Source organism: Acomys minous (genome assembly GCF_964271855.1).
Source record: "Acomys minous genome assembly, chromosome: 13".
In the NCBI taxonomy this organism is placed as follows: domain Eukaryota; kingdom Metazoa; phylum Chordata; class Mammalia; order Rodentia; family Muridae; genus Acomys; species Acomys minous.
This window is the reverse complement of record NC_140495.1, coordinates 104,303,636-104,318,066: the sequence shown is the minus strand read 5'-3', so window position 1 is coordinate 104,318,066 and position 14,431 is coordinate 104,303,636. Positions and strand designations below refer to the sequence as shown.

General features: G+C 52.1%; 2 protein-coding genes across 4 annotated transcripts in view; both read left to right on the top strand.

Annotated features, from left to right (window-relative positions):
- Positions 1-14,431, top strand: part of LOC311580424 (uncharacterized protein) — a 56,702-nt gene that overhangs the window by 20,067 nt on the left and 22,204 nt on the right. The gene's annotated exons all lie outside the window — the stretch shown is intronic.
- LOC311580429 (uncharacterized protein) lies at positions 5,371-10,844 on the top strand. Of its 2 annotated transcripts, XM_084752015.1 has the most exons (2): positions 5,371-5,778; positions 10,022-10,844. In XM_084752015.1, exons 1-2 carry the CDS (start codon positions 5,650-5,652, stop codon positions 10,616-10,618), a joined length of 726 nt encoding a protein of 241 aa, XP_084608141.1. In that variant the 5' UTR covers positions 5,371-5,649; the 3' UTR covers positions 10,619-10,844. The 2 variants fall into 2 exon arrangements, with proteins under 2 accessions (XP_084608141.1, XP_084608140.1); XM_084752014.1 differs by lacking the exon at positions 5,371-5,778 and having other exon boundaries at positions 9,785-10,844.

Genomic DNA, 14,431 nt, shown 5'->3' with positions numbered 1-14,431 from the left:
AAACCTGTCTGCTGCACACCTGTCTGTTGCACACCCATATGCTCTGGATCCTCCTCATGCTGCCAGTCATCCTGCTGTGCACCTGTCTGCTGCAAGCCTGTCTGCTGCAAGCCCTGCTCCAGCATGTCCCTGCTCTGCCGCCCTGTGTGCAGACCTGCCTGCTGTGTGCCCACCTCCTCCTGCTGTGCCTCCTCCTGCCAGCCCAGCTGCTGCCGCCCAGCCTCCTCCTGTGTGTCCCTGCTGTGCCACCCTGCCTGCTCCCGCCAGGCCTGTTGTGGCCTCTCCTCAGGCCAGAAGTGCAGCTGCTGATGACCAGTTTCCCAATGAGAGAATTTTCTGTTTCTCCAGTGAGTGGTGGGGAGCCAGACTCACAGAAGTTTGTGTCCACATTCTGTGTTCTACACACTACCCAGGCCTTGGCAGTGCCCTACTCTCTCTGTCCCTGCCCTGTCTAGGTCAAGCAACCTCACCTCATTGTGACTGTGTCTCCTCTGAACACACTTGAGCCTTCTGAGCAATAAAGACCTTGACTTAACCTGTGCAGACTCCGTTGGTCCTCATTGGTGTCCTATAATTTCTCCTTTGCAGCTAGGGATCTGCCGCCCTTTGAGACCTATCTATGCTAATTTAGTTCCCCGTGTCCCCTTGCTTTGAACCAAGCTTTCTCTATAGAATGCCAACCAAACCTGAGTAAGCACTTTTCTGTCCCATGCTACCCAGATCAGTTCAGGCGACAGCTCCTCGGGTGACTGCCAGATGCAGTCTCAGCTCTGCTGTGGTCGGCCACGGTCCCTTGTTAACTGGTACAAATATGTTCTAGCAACTGGAATGAGCTCTGGGCCATGGGCCTTGTGTGAGCAGACAGCCCTCTACCTCCGGATTTCATTAGGGCTAAATGCAGAGACCATTAGTATGTGGGAGGGCACACACTATGCTTGGAGAGCAACCACACTGTGATGGAGCACACAGGCCTGGCACACTAAGGAGTCAGTGACATCTTCACAAATCTAGAATCTAATTGTGGATGAGAATGTGCTGGCTGCCGGGGTGGTCCTGACTCTGCTCTAGTGCTCATCAGGTGGAGGCAGCCTGCAGAGAATAAGGATGGGGAATGATGCCCGCCCCTTCCCCCACCCCATTAAGATTTTAGTTCTAGCACAGCCATGTATTTTGTCAGCATGTATCCGTGTGCCTGGCACCATCTACACGCTTCCATGAGGCTCACAGCACCAGTGACCCAAGTCCCAACAGAAGCTGTTGTATTGGAAATGTTCCTGCCTTCCCTGATTGTGAACAGAAGACTCTACCCTGGGTCTCTTGCAAAAACAATTGTTGAAGTCCAATTAAGCAAGAAGAAATTGGTGTAGCCATGAGCACACTTCTCCTACCCTGACATGTCACTTCCTCATGCCACCACTGGTGGGCAGCCTGAGGCCTGAGGCCTGAGAGCATGGAGACAGCCTCACACTGAGTGAAGATTTCTCTTCAGTGCTTCATTCACTGAGGGCTACTGTCTAGATTCCCAGGCAGTCTGTGTCAGCACACGGGACAGTGCCTGGCGTGGGTGTGGCTCCCCAGACATCTGCGCTCTGTCTACACTTGGGACATGGCCGACTCTGTGGACATGGCTTTGGTAGAAGGTTGTGCAGCCATTCAGGGTCTCTGAGAGGGTGTGGCAGGATGGCGGCAGCTCCATCTCTTTCTAAACATGATGCTACCAGCCTCCCCCAATTCATTTTCTTGTCAGGTCAAGTCTTCCAAACAGGCCCTAAGCAACTGGGCAGTCCACTATGGACTGATAACTCCAAAATCATGTTTCCTTCAAGGGCGGTGCTTTCTGGACAGGACAGCACTGACTGCAGTGTAGGTTGTACTGAGTAAAAGAAAGATCCTGAGGAGTCAGAGAAGGAAGCGTGGTTGGGACCGAAAGATGCCCAGTTGTCAAGCACAAGCTATGGACTAACTGTAGCCTGTGGCCTTGTATGTTCTCTCTTCCTGGAACCTAGAAAGATGGAGGGGGGTGCACTACACCCATCTCACAGCCTGCCGGGAGGTCATGACCCCACAGGAAGAAAACACTGAGTCAGCCCACATCATCTGTACACAGCCTTGTCACCAGATCACAGGATGGGGATGACTCCTAGACAGGGGGCTTCCAAAGCTTGAAGGTGGCTACCAGAGTTCAAGAGTGGTGGATATGCAGGATGGGGGGCAGGAGAGTAGGAGTTTGAAGCTCTGTGGGGCTGGACAGTGAGCACATGGGCACTAGAGTCATCAAGAGCAGAGGACCCACCTCAGAGCTGGAGCCACTCAGTCACTAAGGAGCAGCTTCTCCTGGTCAAGGAAGGTATTGACCACAGCACAGCATGCTGGGAGGTCATGACCCCACAGGAAGGGAACACTGATTCAGCCCACATCTTCTGTGCACAGCCCTGGCTCCAGATCACAGGATGGGCCTGACTCCCAGAGCATGGGACTCCCTCTAGCTTTGAGGGGGACACCAGACCTCAAGAGGGGTGGATATATATGATGTGGAGTTGGAGACTGCAGTAGTACCACTGTGAGTCACCGCATATCCTAACGCTAGGACCTGAGCACCACTAGAGACATCCAGAGCAGAGGACTTCCCTCAGAGCTAGAAACACTCAGTCAGCAAGGAGCAGCTTGTTTTGGTGAAGGTGTTGACCTTCCCCTCATACACAAAATCTGTGTGCAAGCCCATCAACATGTTACAAGTGGGGGATAAAGGAGAAGATGGAGATGGCTGACAGGGGTGTCCCTGAAGGAAGAGGTCAACACCCTTCAGTGGGAAACAAAATAAGACTCATGGTACAGAGCAGTATGCTCATACCATGGTGGGAAATCATTCACACAACAGGCCAGCGCAGTCCAGGATGGAAGCAATGGATAGAAAGACATCCAGAATGGCGGAACCAGTGGAATTAGCAGACAGAGGATAAAGTCATGGCATTAATGGTGTGTGAGGAGCAGATTTAGTGGGAGCAGGAGGAGGGGATGCAAAGAACAAGACAGACACCAAGAGCCAAAGAGCAGGAGAGCAGCCACGACAACCCAAAATGAGCAGAGAGGAGATGACGAGGACGAAAAGACCCTGAAGATGAAGTTCCCCAAAGAGAGGACTGTGAGCAACATCTAAAGAGGTTTGCAGAGACAGAGTTGTGGGCACAGCAGAGCCACAGGCAGAGCTGAATTCACAGGCAAAACAGAGTCTCAAGTGTGACATAAAAGCAGAGTATGAGGGGGAAAGGTCGGAGCAGAAAGACTAGTAAAGAGAAAATGGCAAACAGTGTAAGGATAAGGTAACACTCTCCCACCCAAATAATGACACAGAGACCTAACACATTTATTAGTAAGCTTCAAGCACTGTAGCTGGGCAGATACTCATCTAATCCAATCCAACAAAACTGGCCTGCCCTACTTCCCAGCCATGTGCCCTCTTACCTTCCACCTAGTCTCGCCCCTCTATTGCTCCTCCATCTGTGTCCCCATGGAGACAATCTCACGGCAACCTTCTCCTCTCCCTCTTTGCTCTACCTGGCATTAGAAGTCCCACCTCAACAATAGTCCTGCTCAGCTCCGGACTGTTCAGCTCTGTTTTAACTAACATGAGATGATGGTGAATGATTTTTACACAGAATAAAGCAGATGTTTCAACAGTAATGACAATGCCAACTTATGACTGGAACCAGATCTCTGGGTACCAAATTCAGCACTTGGATACACCATGCACAAACCATCCCCTAACGGGAGTTTTCTAAATTTGAAATGAAGCTGGGGAGTACACCAAGAACTCGAGGCATTTCTAGACACCGGCCTGTCAGCTGATAAATATATGGGTGACTGAGTGGGTGAGTAGGCAGGTGGGTGGATGAGTGCGTTAGTAGATGGAGGGATGAGTGGGGAGATGGACAAACAGGTGGCTGGGTGGGTTGATGGGTGGATGAGTGAGTGGATGGATGGGTAGAAAGACAGATGAATGAATGGATGATTGAGTGGATAGATGGATGGATGGATGGATGGATGGATGGATGGATGGATGATAGGCAAAACGTCTATCCTCATTATTTGTGGATTCTGTTCAATTTTTATTTTCTATCATTTATCTGTGTCCCCCAAGTCAACTCCTAATCTTTCTGTGGCCATCCATGGACATGTACAGAGCAGGAAGCCTTAAGGCACCTGCTCCCAACAGGGTGAAATGAGGTAATTATAAAGCTCTGCCTTCTGGTCTTGACTAATCCTGAAAATGAGCCTCACCTTGTTCTCCCTGGTGCTCATTTTCCGGGCTCCTGCTCTCATCTTGCCAGGGAATGCCCCGGATGGTGCTGAAGTGCCCTGTGCTATGAAACTAGTCCTACAGTGCTCCTCACACATAGTCCACAAGGTCAAGCCAACCTCTACAGATGGTGTGAGGCCAGTGGTAATAAGTCCACCATGTGGGTATCTCAAGGACATTTGTGAGAAGCATATTAGACAAGCTCCTGTGTGGCACATGTGATGGCCAGAGAGGCTCATGGGAAACTGAGCCTGTGTGAACCCCAGCAAGCAACTGGTAAGCTACATTATTGCCAGTGACTTCCAGAAAACACTATTAGAATGAGGAGAATGGTCTCTGTTTATGTGCAGACAGATGGAAATGGAGCACACTGGGCAGCACTGGCTTCAGATGACACACAGCCTAACTTCCAGATGCATTTTCTGTACTGGGCTCTGTGTCCACATGTGACTAAACTTTCAAGCAGTGGATATGCACACCCATCCTAGTGCTAGACACAGGGCTGGGGCACTTGTGGGTGAAAGAGCTAGCAAAGTATATCAATAGCATTGGAAGAGGGTGGAGTGGACAAAGGATGCCCAAGAGCACTGAGCAGTGAGACAGAGAGCCCCGTGGACTCCTGGCCAATGCGGTGCATCTGTGGTTTCAACAGACCATGCGCATTCTGCTCCTTGAGGATAGAACTTGAGAGCTCAGCCTAGAACTGCTAGCCTTCTAGAGCAGGGAGCTCACCCTGCAGCACCAACTCATAGCAGACAGCAGGCAGGGTTGACACAGGCACAGAGCAGGGGGAACAGTGTCATAAGGCAATATCGAGAGGTTCAGGAGCTGAAGAGACACTACTGAGGTGGTAGTTATAGGCAACTTATTGTACCAAGTCGGTGGCGGTGGATGGGTCACTGAACACCTCTGGTGTCTGAACACTGTCACAAAGAGTCAGCTTTCGTCATCCAAAGCTGGGCTCTGGGAGGGGTACTGGACTGAGGGCATCAGTCCCCTGGGACTAATTCTTGCAGAGGGAGCAAGGGTCGTGGCATCTGGCTATGGCAGGATGACATCCCTGCAGCCATAAGTTGGCTTGGCAAGTCTCACCATTGAAATCTCAACTTCCCTGTTCAGGAAACCCCTCTACACCACAACTCCTTGCAGCATCACCCACAGGCAGGAGACAGACAGGCCTGACAACAACATCCCAGACAAACAAACACCCTAATGATGGCCAGAGTCACACCAACAAGGAAGGGAGGCCAAGCCACACAGCAGCACAGGAGGATAAAAGGCGACGGCCCAGCACCTCGCACACTCACACTCTCACTCACCACTCACTCACTCTACCCCAAGCCAGCTCTGCCATGGCCGCCTCCACCATGTCTGTCTGCTCTGATGCTTGCACCCACTCCTCCTGGCAGGTGGACGACTGCCCAGAGAGCTGCTGTGAGCCCAGCTGCTGCCAGCCCAGCTGCTGCCAGTCTAGCTGCTGTGTCCCCAGCTGCTGCCAGTCTAGCTGCTGTGTCCCCAGCTGCTGTGCCCCAAGTCCCTGTCTAACCCTGGTCTGCACCCCAGTGTGTTGTGGGCCCAGCCCCTGCTGCCAATCTTCATGCTGCCAGCCAGCCTGCTGCACCTGCTCCCCCTGCCAGCAGTCCTGCGGTGTGACTCTTTGCTGCAAGCCTGTCTGCTGCACACCTGTCTGCTGTGGATCCTCCTCATGCTGCCAGCAGCCTAGCTGCCAGTCCTCTTGCTGCCAACCCTCATGCTGTCAATCATCCTGCTGTGTTCCTCTCCGCTGCAAGCCTGTCTGCTGCACACCTGTCTGCTGCAAGCCTGTCTGCTGCACACCTGTCTGCTGCACACCCATCTGCTCTGGATCCTCCTCATGCTGTCAGCCATCCTGCTGTGCACCTGTCTGCTGCAAGCCTGTCTGCTGCAAGCCCTGCTCCAGCATGTCCCTGCTCTGCCGCCCTGTGTGCAGACCTGCCTGCTGTGTGCCCACCTCCTCCTGCTGTGCCTCCTGCCAGCCCAGCTGCTGCCGCCCAGCCTCCTCCTGTGTGTCCCTGCTGTGCCGCCCTGCCTGCTCCCGCCAGGCCTGCTGTGGCCTCTCCTCAGGCCAGAAGTCCAGCTGCTGATGACCAGTTTCCCAATGAGAGGATTTCCTGTATCTCCAGTGAGTGGTGGGGAGCCAAACCTCACAGAAGATTGTGTCAGCATTCTGTGCTCTACACACCACCCAGGCCATGGCAGTGCCCTCCTCTCTCTGTCCCTGCCCTCTCTAGGTCAAGCCACCTCATTGTGACTGTGTCTCCTCTGAACACACTTGAGCCTTCTGAGCAATAAAGACCTTGACTGAACCTGTGCAGACTCAGTTGGTTCTCATTGGTGTCCTATAATTTCTCCTTTGCAGCTGGCAATCTGCCGCCCTTTGAGACCTATCTGTGCTACTTTAGTGCCCCATGTACCCTTGCTTTGAACCAAGCTTTCTCTATAGAATGCCAACCAAACTTGAGTAAGCACTTTTCTGTCCCATGCTACCCAGATCAGTTCAGGCGACAGCTCCTCGGGTGACTGCCAGGTGCAGTCTCAGCTCTGCTGTGGTCGGCCACGGTCCCTTGTTAACTGGTACAAATATGTTCTAGCAACTGGAATGAGCTCTGGGCCATGGACCTTGTGTGAGCAGACAGGCCCTACCTCTGGATTTCATTGGGGCTAAATGCAGAGACCATTAATATGTGGGAGGGCACACACTATGCTTGGAGAGCAACCACACTGTGATGGAGCACACAGGCCTGGCACACTAAGGAGTTAGTGACATCTTCACAAATCTAGAATCTAATTGTGGATGAGAATATCCTGGCAAGCCGGGGTGGTCCTGGCTCTACTCTGGTACTCATCAGGTGGGCGCAGCCAGAAAAGAATAAGGATGGGGAGTGATGCCCCCCCCATTGAAATTTTAGTTCTAGCACAGCCAAGTATTTTGTCAGCCTGTATCCGTGTGCCTGGCACCATCTACACACTCCCATGAGGCGCACAGCACCTGTGACCCAAGTCCCAACAGAAACTGTTCTACGGGAAATGTTCCTGCCTCCCCTGATTGTGAACAGAAGACTCTACCCTGGGTCACTTGTAAAAAAAATTGTTGAAATCCAATTAAGCAGGAAGAAATTGGTGTAGCCATGAGCACACTTCTCCTACCCTGACATGTCACTTCCTCATGACGCCACTGGTGGGCAGCCTGAGGCCTGAGAGCATGGAGACAGCCTCACACTGAGTGAAGATTTCTCTTCAGTGCTTTGTTCACTAGGGGCTACTGTCTAGATTCCCAAGCAGTCAGTGTCAGCACACAGGACAGTTCCTGGCGTGGGTGTGGGTCCGCAGATGCCTGTGCTCCGTCTACACTCTGGGACATGGCAGACTCTGTAGACATGGCTTGGGTAGGAGGATGTGCAGCCATCCAAAGTCTCTGAGAGGGTGTGGCAGGATGGCGACAGCTCCATCTCTTTCCAAACATGATGCTACCGACCCCCCCCCACTTCACTTTCTTGTCTGGTCAAGTCGTCCAAAAGGCCAAAAGCAACTGAGTAGCCCACTATGGACTGTTAACTCCAAATTCACCTTTCCTTCTAGGGTAATGCATTCTAGACAGAACAGGCCTGAACTGCAGTATAGGCTCGGTTGTACTGGGTAAAAGAAAGATCCTGAGGAGTCAGAGAAGGAGGCATTGTCTGAACCGAAAGATGCCCAGTTGTCAAACACAAGCAATGGACTAACTGTAGCCTGTGGCCTTGTATGTTCTCTCTTCCTGAAAAGTAGAAAGATGGAGGGGTGTGCACTATGTCCACTGCACAGCCTGTCAGGAGGTCATGACCCCACAGGAAGGGAATGCTGAGTCATCCTATGTCATTTGTGCACAGGCTTGGCACCAGATCACAGGATGGGGCTGACGCCTAGACAGGGGGATTCCTCGATCTGGAAAGTGGATGCAGAAGTTCAAGAGTGGTGGATATGCAGGATGGGGGGCAGGAGAGTAGGAGCTTGAAGCTCTGTATGGCTGGGCAGTGAGCACATGGGCACTAGAGTCATCCAGAGCAGAGGACCTCCCTCAGAGCTGGAGCCACTCAGTCACTAAGGAACAGCTTTTCCTGGTTAAGGTGTTGACCTTTCTGCAAGCACAGTTCCGTATCCAACCCCATCACCATGTCCCTAGTAGGGATGCAGGAGAGATGGAGCTGGCTGACTGGGATGTCCCTGCAGGAAGGTGTGAACACCCTTCAGTGGGAAACACAACAAGACCCATGGAAGGACCGGTATGTTCATACCCTGGTGGGAAGTCATTCACTCAACAGGCCAGCGCAGTCCAGGATGGAAGCAATGGACAGAAAGACGTCCAGAATGGTGGAACCAGCAGAATTAGCAGACAAGAGGATAAAGTCCTGGCATTAATGGTGTTTGAGGAGCAGGCCAAGCCGGAGCAGAAGAAGGGGATGCAAAGAACAAGACAGATACCAAGAGCTGAAGAGCAGGAGAGCAGCCAAGGAAACCCAAAATGAGTGGATATGAGACGACAAGGACAAAAAGAACCTGAAGATGAAGTTCTCTAAAGAGAGGGAACTGGGCTCTGTGTACATATGCGACTTAACGTTAAAGTAGTGGCTACGGACAACCATCCCAGCGCTAGAGAGAGGGCTGGGTGACTTGTGGGCAGAAGAACTGATGAAGGATGTCAGTAGCAGTGGAGGAGAGTGGAGTGGACAAACGATGCCCAGAGAGCACTGAGCAGTGAGACAGAGAGCCCAGTGGACTCCTGGCCAATGCGATAAATCTGTGGTTTCAACAGATCATGCACATTCATTTTGCTCCTCGAGGATAGAACTTGAGAGCTCAGCCTAGAACTGCTAGCCTTCTAGAGCAGGGAGCTCATCCTGCAGCTCCAAGACATGGGGGACAGCAGGCAGGATGGACACAGGCACAGAGCATGGTGGACAGTGTTATAAGGCAATATAGAGAGGTTCAGGAGCTGAAGAGACACTATGGAAATGGTAGTCATAGGCAACATATTGTACCAATTCAGTGGCGGTGGATGGGTCCCTGAACACCTCTGCTGTCTGAACACTGCCACAAAGAGGCAGCTGTCCTCATCCAAAGCTGGGCTCTGGGCAGGGTACTGGACTGAGGGCATCACTCCTCTGGCACTAATTCTTGCAGAGGGAGCAAGGGGCCAAGCATCTGACTATGGCAGGATGACATCCCTGTAGCAATAAGATGTCTGGGCAAGTCCCAACAATGACATCCCAATCTTTTTGTTCATGTGACACCTCTGCCCCACAACTCCTCCCAGCATCACCAACAGGCAGGAGACAGACGGCCCTGACAACAACATCCCAGACAAACAAACACCCTAATGAAGGCCAGAGTCACACCAACAAGGAAGGGAGGCCAAGCCACACAGCAGCACAGGAGGATAAAAGGCGACGGCCCAGCACCTCGCACACTCACACTCTCACTCACCACTCACTCACTCTACCCCAAGCCAGCTCTGCCATGGCCGCCTCCACCATGTCTGTCTGCTCTGATGCTTGCACCCACTCCTCCTGGCAGGTGGACAACTGCCCAGAGAGCTGCTGTGAGCCCAGCTGCTGCCAGTCTAGCTGCTGTGCCCCCACCTGCTGCCAGTCTAGCTGCTGTGTCCCTAGCTGCTGTGTCCCCAGCTACTGCCAGCCCAGCTGCTGCCAGCCCACCTGCTGTGGCCCAGCCCCTTGTCTGACCCTCATCTGCTCCCCAGTGTGTTGTGGGTCCAGCCCCTGCTGCCAATCTTCATGCTGCCAGCCAGCCTGCTGCACCTGCTCCCCCTGCCAGCAGTCCTGCGGTGTGACTCTTTGCTGCAAGCCTGTCTGCTGCACACCTGTCTGCTGTGGATCCTCCTCATGCTGCCAGCAGTCTAGCTGCCAGTCCTCTTGCTGCCAACCATCCTGCTGTGCACCTGTGTGCTGCAAGCCTGTCTGCTGCACACCTGTCTGCTGCACACCTGTCTGCTGCAAGCCTGTCTGCTGCACACCCATCTGCTCTGGATCCTCCTCATGCTGTCAGCCATCTTGCTGTGCACCTGTCTGCTGCAAGCCTGTCTGCTGCAAGCCCTGCTCCAGCATGTCCCTGCTCTGCCGCCCTGTCTGCAGACCTGCCTGCTGTGTGCCCACCTCCTCCTGCTGTGCCTCCTCCTGCCAGCCCAGCTGCTGCCGCCCAGCCTCCTCCTGTGTGTCCCTGCTGTGCCGCCCTGCCTGCTCCCGCCAGGCCTGCTGTGGCCTCTCGTCAGGCCAGAAGTGCAGTTGCTGATGACCTGTCTCCCAATGAGAGAATTTCCTGTATCTCCAGTGAGTGATGGGGAGCCAGACCTCACAGAGTGTATGTCCACACTCTGTGCTCTAAACTCTACCCAGGCCATGGCAGTGCCCTCCTCTCTCTGCCCCTGCCCTCTCGAGGTCAAGCAACTTCACTTCATTGTAACTGTGTCTCCTCTGAACACCCTTGAGCCTTCTGAGTAATAAAGACCTTGACTGAACCTGTGCAGACTCCGTTGGTCCTCATTGGTGTCCTGTAATTTCTCCTTTGCAGCTGGCGATCTGCCGCCCTTTGAGACCTATCTGTGTAGTTTAGTTCCCCGTGTCCCCTTGCTTTGAACCACTCCTTCTCTATAGGATGCTAATCAACCTGAGTAGACACTTCCATGGCCCATGCTTTCCAGAGCAGCTTGAGTGACAGCTCCTTGGATGCCTGCCAGGTGCTGTCTCAGCTCCTGTGGTTGGCCACTGTTCCTTGTTAAGTGGTACACGTATATGCTAGCCACTGGAGTCAGGTCTAGGCCATGGGCCTTGTGTGAGCAGACAGGCCTTACCTCTTGACTTCATTAGGGCAAAATGCAGAGACCATCAATGTGCAGAGGGCACAGATTGTGATTGGAGAGCAAGCACTCTGTGATGGACAGACACACTGAGACCACACTGTGATGGAGCACACAGGCCATGCACACTATGTAGTCAGTGATATCTTCACAAATCTAGGAATTAACAGTGGATGAGAATGTGCTGATGAGCCGGGATGGTCCTGACTCTTCTCTAGAACTCCTCAGGTGGACGCAGTTCGCAGAGGGTAAGAATGGGCACTGATGCCCCATGTTGAAGTTATATTTCTGGTACAGCCATATAATTTGGCTCACATATCCGTGTGCCTGGCACCAGCTACAGGCTCCCTGTGAGGCTCACAGCCCTTGGGACCCGAGTCCCAACAGAACCAGTTCTATGGGAAATGCTCCTGCCTCCCCTGATGGTGAACAGAAGACAACACGTGCTAATGCAATTGTTGAAGTCCACACAAGTAGGACGAAATTGGTGTAGACAAGAGGGACACAGTCCCACCCTGACGTCACATCCTCAGGCCGCCACTGGTAGGGTGCCTGAGGCCTGAGGCTTGAGAGCATGGAGACAGGTCACACTGAGTGAAGCTTTCTCTTCAGTGCTTCATTCAATGGTGGCTACTGTCTAGATTCCCAAGTAGTCAGCATCAGCACACAGAACAGTGCATGACATGAATGTGGGTCCCCAGATGCCTGTGCTCTGTCCAAACTCTGGGACATGGCAGAGTCTGTAGACAGGCTTGAGTAGAGGCATGTGCAGCCTTCCAAGCTCTCTGAGAGGGTGTGGCATGTTGGTGGCGGCTCCACTCTCTTTCCAACCATGATGTTACTTGCCTCCCCTACTTCATTCTGTTGCCACGTTGAGTCTATTGACACAGGCCAAAGCCAAGTGGCTAGCTCACTATGGACTGATATCTCCAAAATCATGTTTCCTTCTAGGGCGGTGCTTTCTGGACAGGATAGGCCTGACTGCAGTGTAGGTTGTACTGAGTAAAAGAAAGATCCTAAAGAGTCAGAGAAGGAGGCGTGGTCATGACCAGAAGCTGCCCAGTTGTCAAGCACAAGCAATGGACTAACTGTAGCCTGTGGCCTTGTATGTTCCCTCTTCCTGGAACCTAGAAAGATGGAGGAGTGTGCACTATGCCCACTGCAAAGCCCGCTGGGAGGTCATGACCCCACAGGAAGGGAACACTGAGTCAGCCCACATCATCTGTGCACAGCCTTGGCTCCAGATCACAGGATGGGGTTGATTCCCAGAGGATGGAACTTCCTCCGGCTCAAGAGGGGGACACTGGAGCTCAAGAGGGGTGGATAAATAGGATGTGGGGCTGGGGAGAGCAGTAGTACCACTATGAGGACCCTGTATCCTGAAGCTAGGCCGTGAGCACCTCAGCACTGTAGACATCCAGAGCAGAGGACCTCCCTCAGAGTTAGAGGCACTCAGTCACCAAGAAGCAGCTTGTCCTGGTTAAGGTGTTGACCTTCCCTCAAGCACAAACTTTTATATGCAACCCCACCAACATGTCAGCAGTAGGGATCCACGGGAAGATGGAGCTTGCTGGCAGGGATGTCCCTGCAGGAAGGGGTCAACACCATTCAGTGGGAAACACAAGACCCATGGCACAGAGCAGTATGTTCATACCGTGGTTGGAAGTCATTCACTCAACAGGCCAGCGCAATCCAGGATGGAAGCAATGGACAGAAAGACGTCCAGAATGGCGGAACCAGTGGAATTAGCAGACAGAGGATAAAGTCATGGCATTAATGGTGTGTGAGGAGCAGACCTAGCGGGAGCAGAAGGAGGGGATGCAAAGAACAAGACAGACATCAAGAGCCAAAGAGCAGGAGAGCAGCCACGAAAACCCGAAATGACTAGAGATGAGATGACCAGGACGAAAAGACCTGAAGACAAAGTTCCCCCAAAGAGAGGACTGAGAGGAACATCTAAAGAGGTTTGCTGAGACAGAGTTGTGGGCACAGCAGGGCCAGAGGCACAGGCAGAGCCAGAGGCACGGGCCGACCTGGATTCACAGGCAAAACAGAGTCTCAAATCTGACACATGTAAAACCAGGGTCTGAGGGAAAAAGGTTGGGCCAGAAAGCCTAGCAAAGAGAAAATGCCAAACACTGTAAGAATAAGGTAACACTCAAGAAGAAAAAAGGATACAGAGAGCTAATACGTTTATTAATATGCTTCAAGGACCATAGCTGGTCAAAAACTCATCTATTTTCATCCAACAAAACTGGCCTGGCCTACATCCCAGTCATGTTTCCATGACTTCCATCTAGTCTCGCTCTATCTATTCCTCCTTCATCTGTGTCCTCATGGAGACCTTCTCATGGCAACCTTCTCCTCAAACATTTCCTCTCCGTCTCGGCTCCACCTGGGATTGAAAGTCTCACGTCAACAATAGTTCTGCCCAACTACTGACTGTTCAGTTCTGATTAACCAATCAGAGATGATGGAGAACGATTATTACAGAGAATAAAGCAGGAGCTCTTTCAACAATAATTACAATGCCCACTTCTGACTGGAACCAGATCTCTGGGTACAGAAATCAGTATTTGGATACACAGTGCACAAAACCATCCTCTAACAAAACAGTTTTCCAAATTTGAAATAAAGTTGACGAGTACAGTGAAAATTCGATTCGTTTCTAGCCACCGGCCTGTCAACTGATACATAAGTGAGTGAGTAGGCAGGTGGGTAGATGGGTGTGTCAGTGGATGGAGGGATGAGTGGGGAGATGGATACAAAGGTATCTGAGTTGGTTGATGGATGGATGAGTGAGTGGCTGATTGGGTAGAAAGACATGAATGAGTGAGTCAGTGGATGGATGGATGGATGGATGGATGAGTAGATGGATGCATGGATGGATGGATGGATAGATACATGGATAGATGGATAATAGGCAAAATAGTTAATCATCACCATTTGTGGATGCTGTTTAATTTGGAATTTCTAACATGTATCTGTGTCCCCAAATCTCCTCCTAATCTTTCTGTGGGAATCCACGTGCACACACAAAACAGGAAGCCTTAAGGCACGTGTTGCGAGCTGGATGAGATGAGGTAATAATAAAGCTCTGCCTTCTGGTTTTGACTAATCCTGAAAATGAGCCTCACCACGGTCTCCTTGGTGCTCATTTTCTGGGCCCCTGCTGTCATCTTGCCAGGAAATGCCCCGGATGCTGCTGAAGCATCCTTTGCTATGACACTAGTCCTGCAGGGCACCTC

What these genes read in the sequence shown, in the direction of transcription:
- LOC311580429 (XM_084752014.1), top strand. Translation starts at nt 9,830, where the DNA reads ATGGCCGCCTCCACCATGTCTGTCTGCTCTGATGCTTGCACCCACTCC.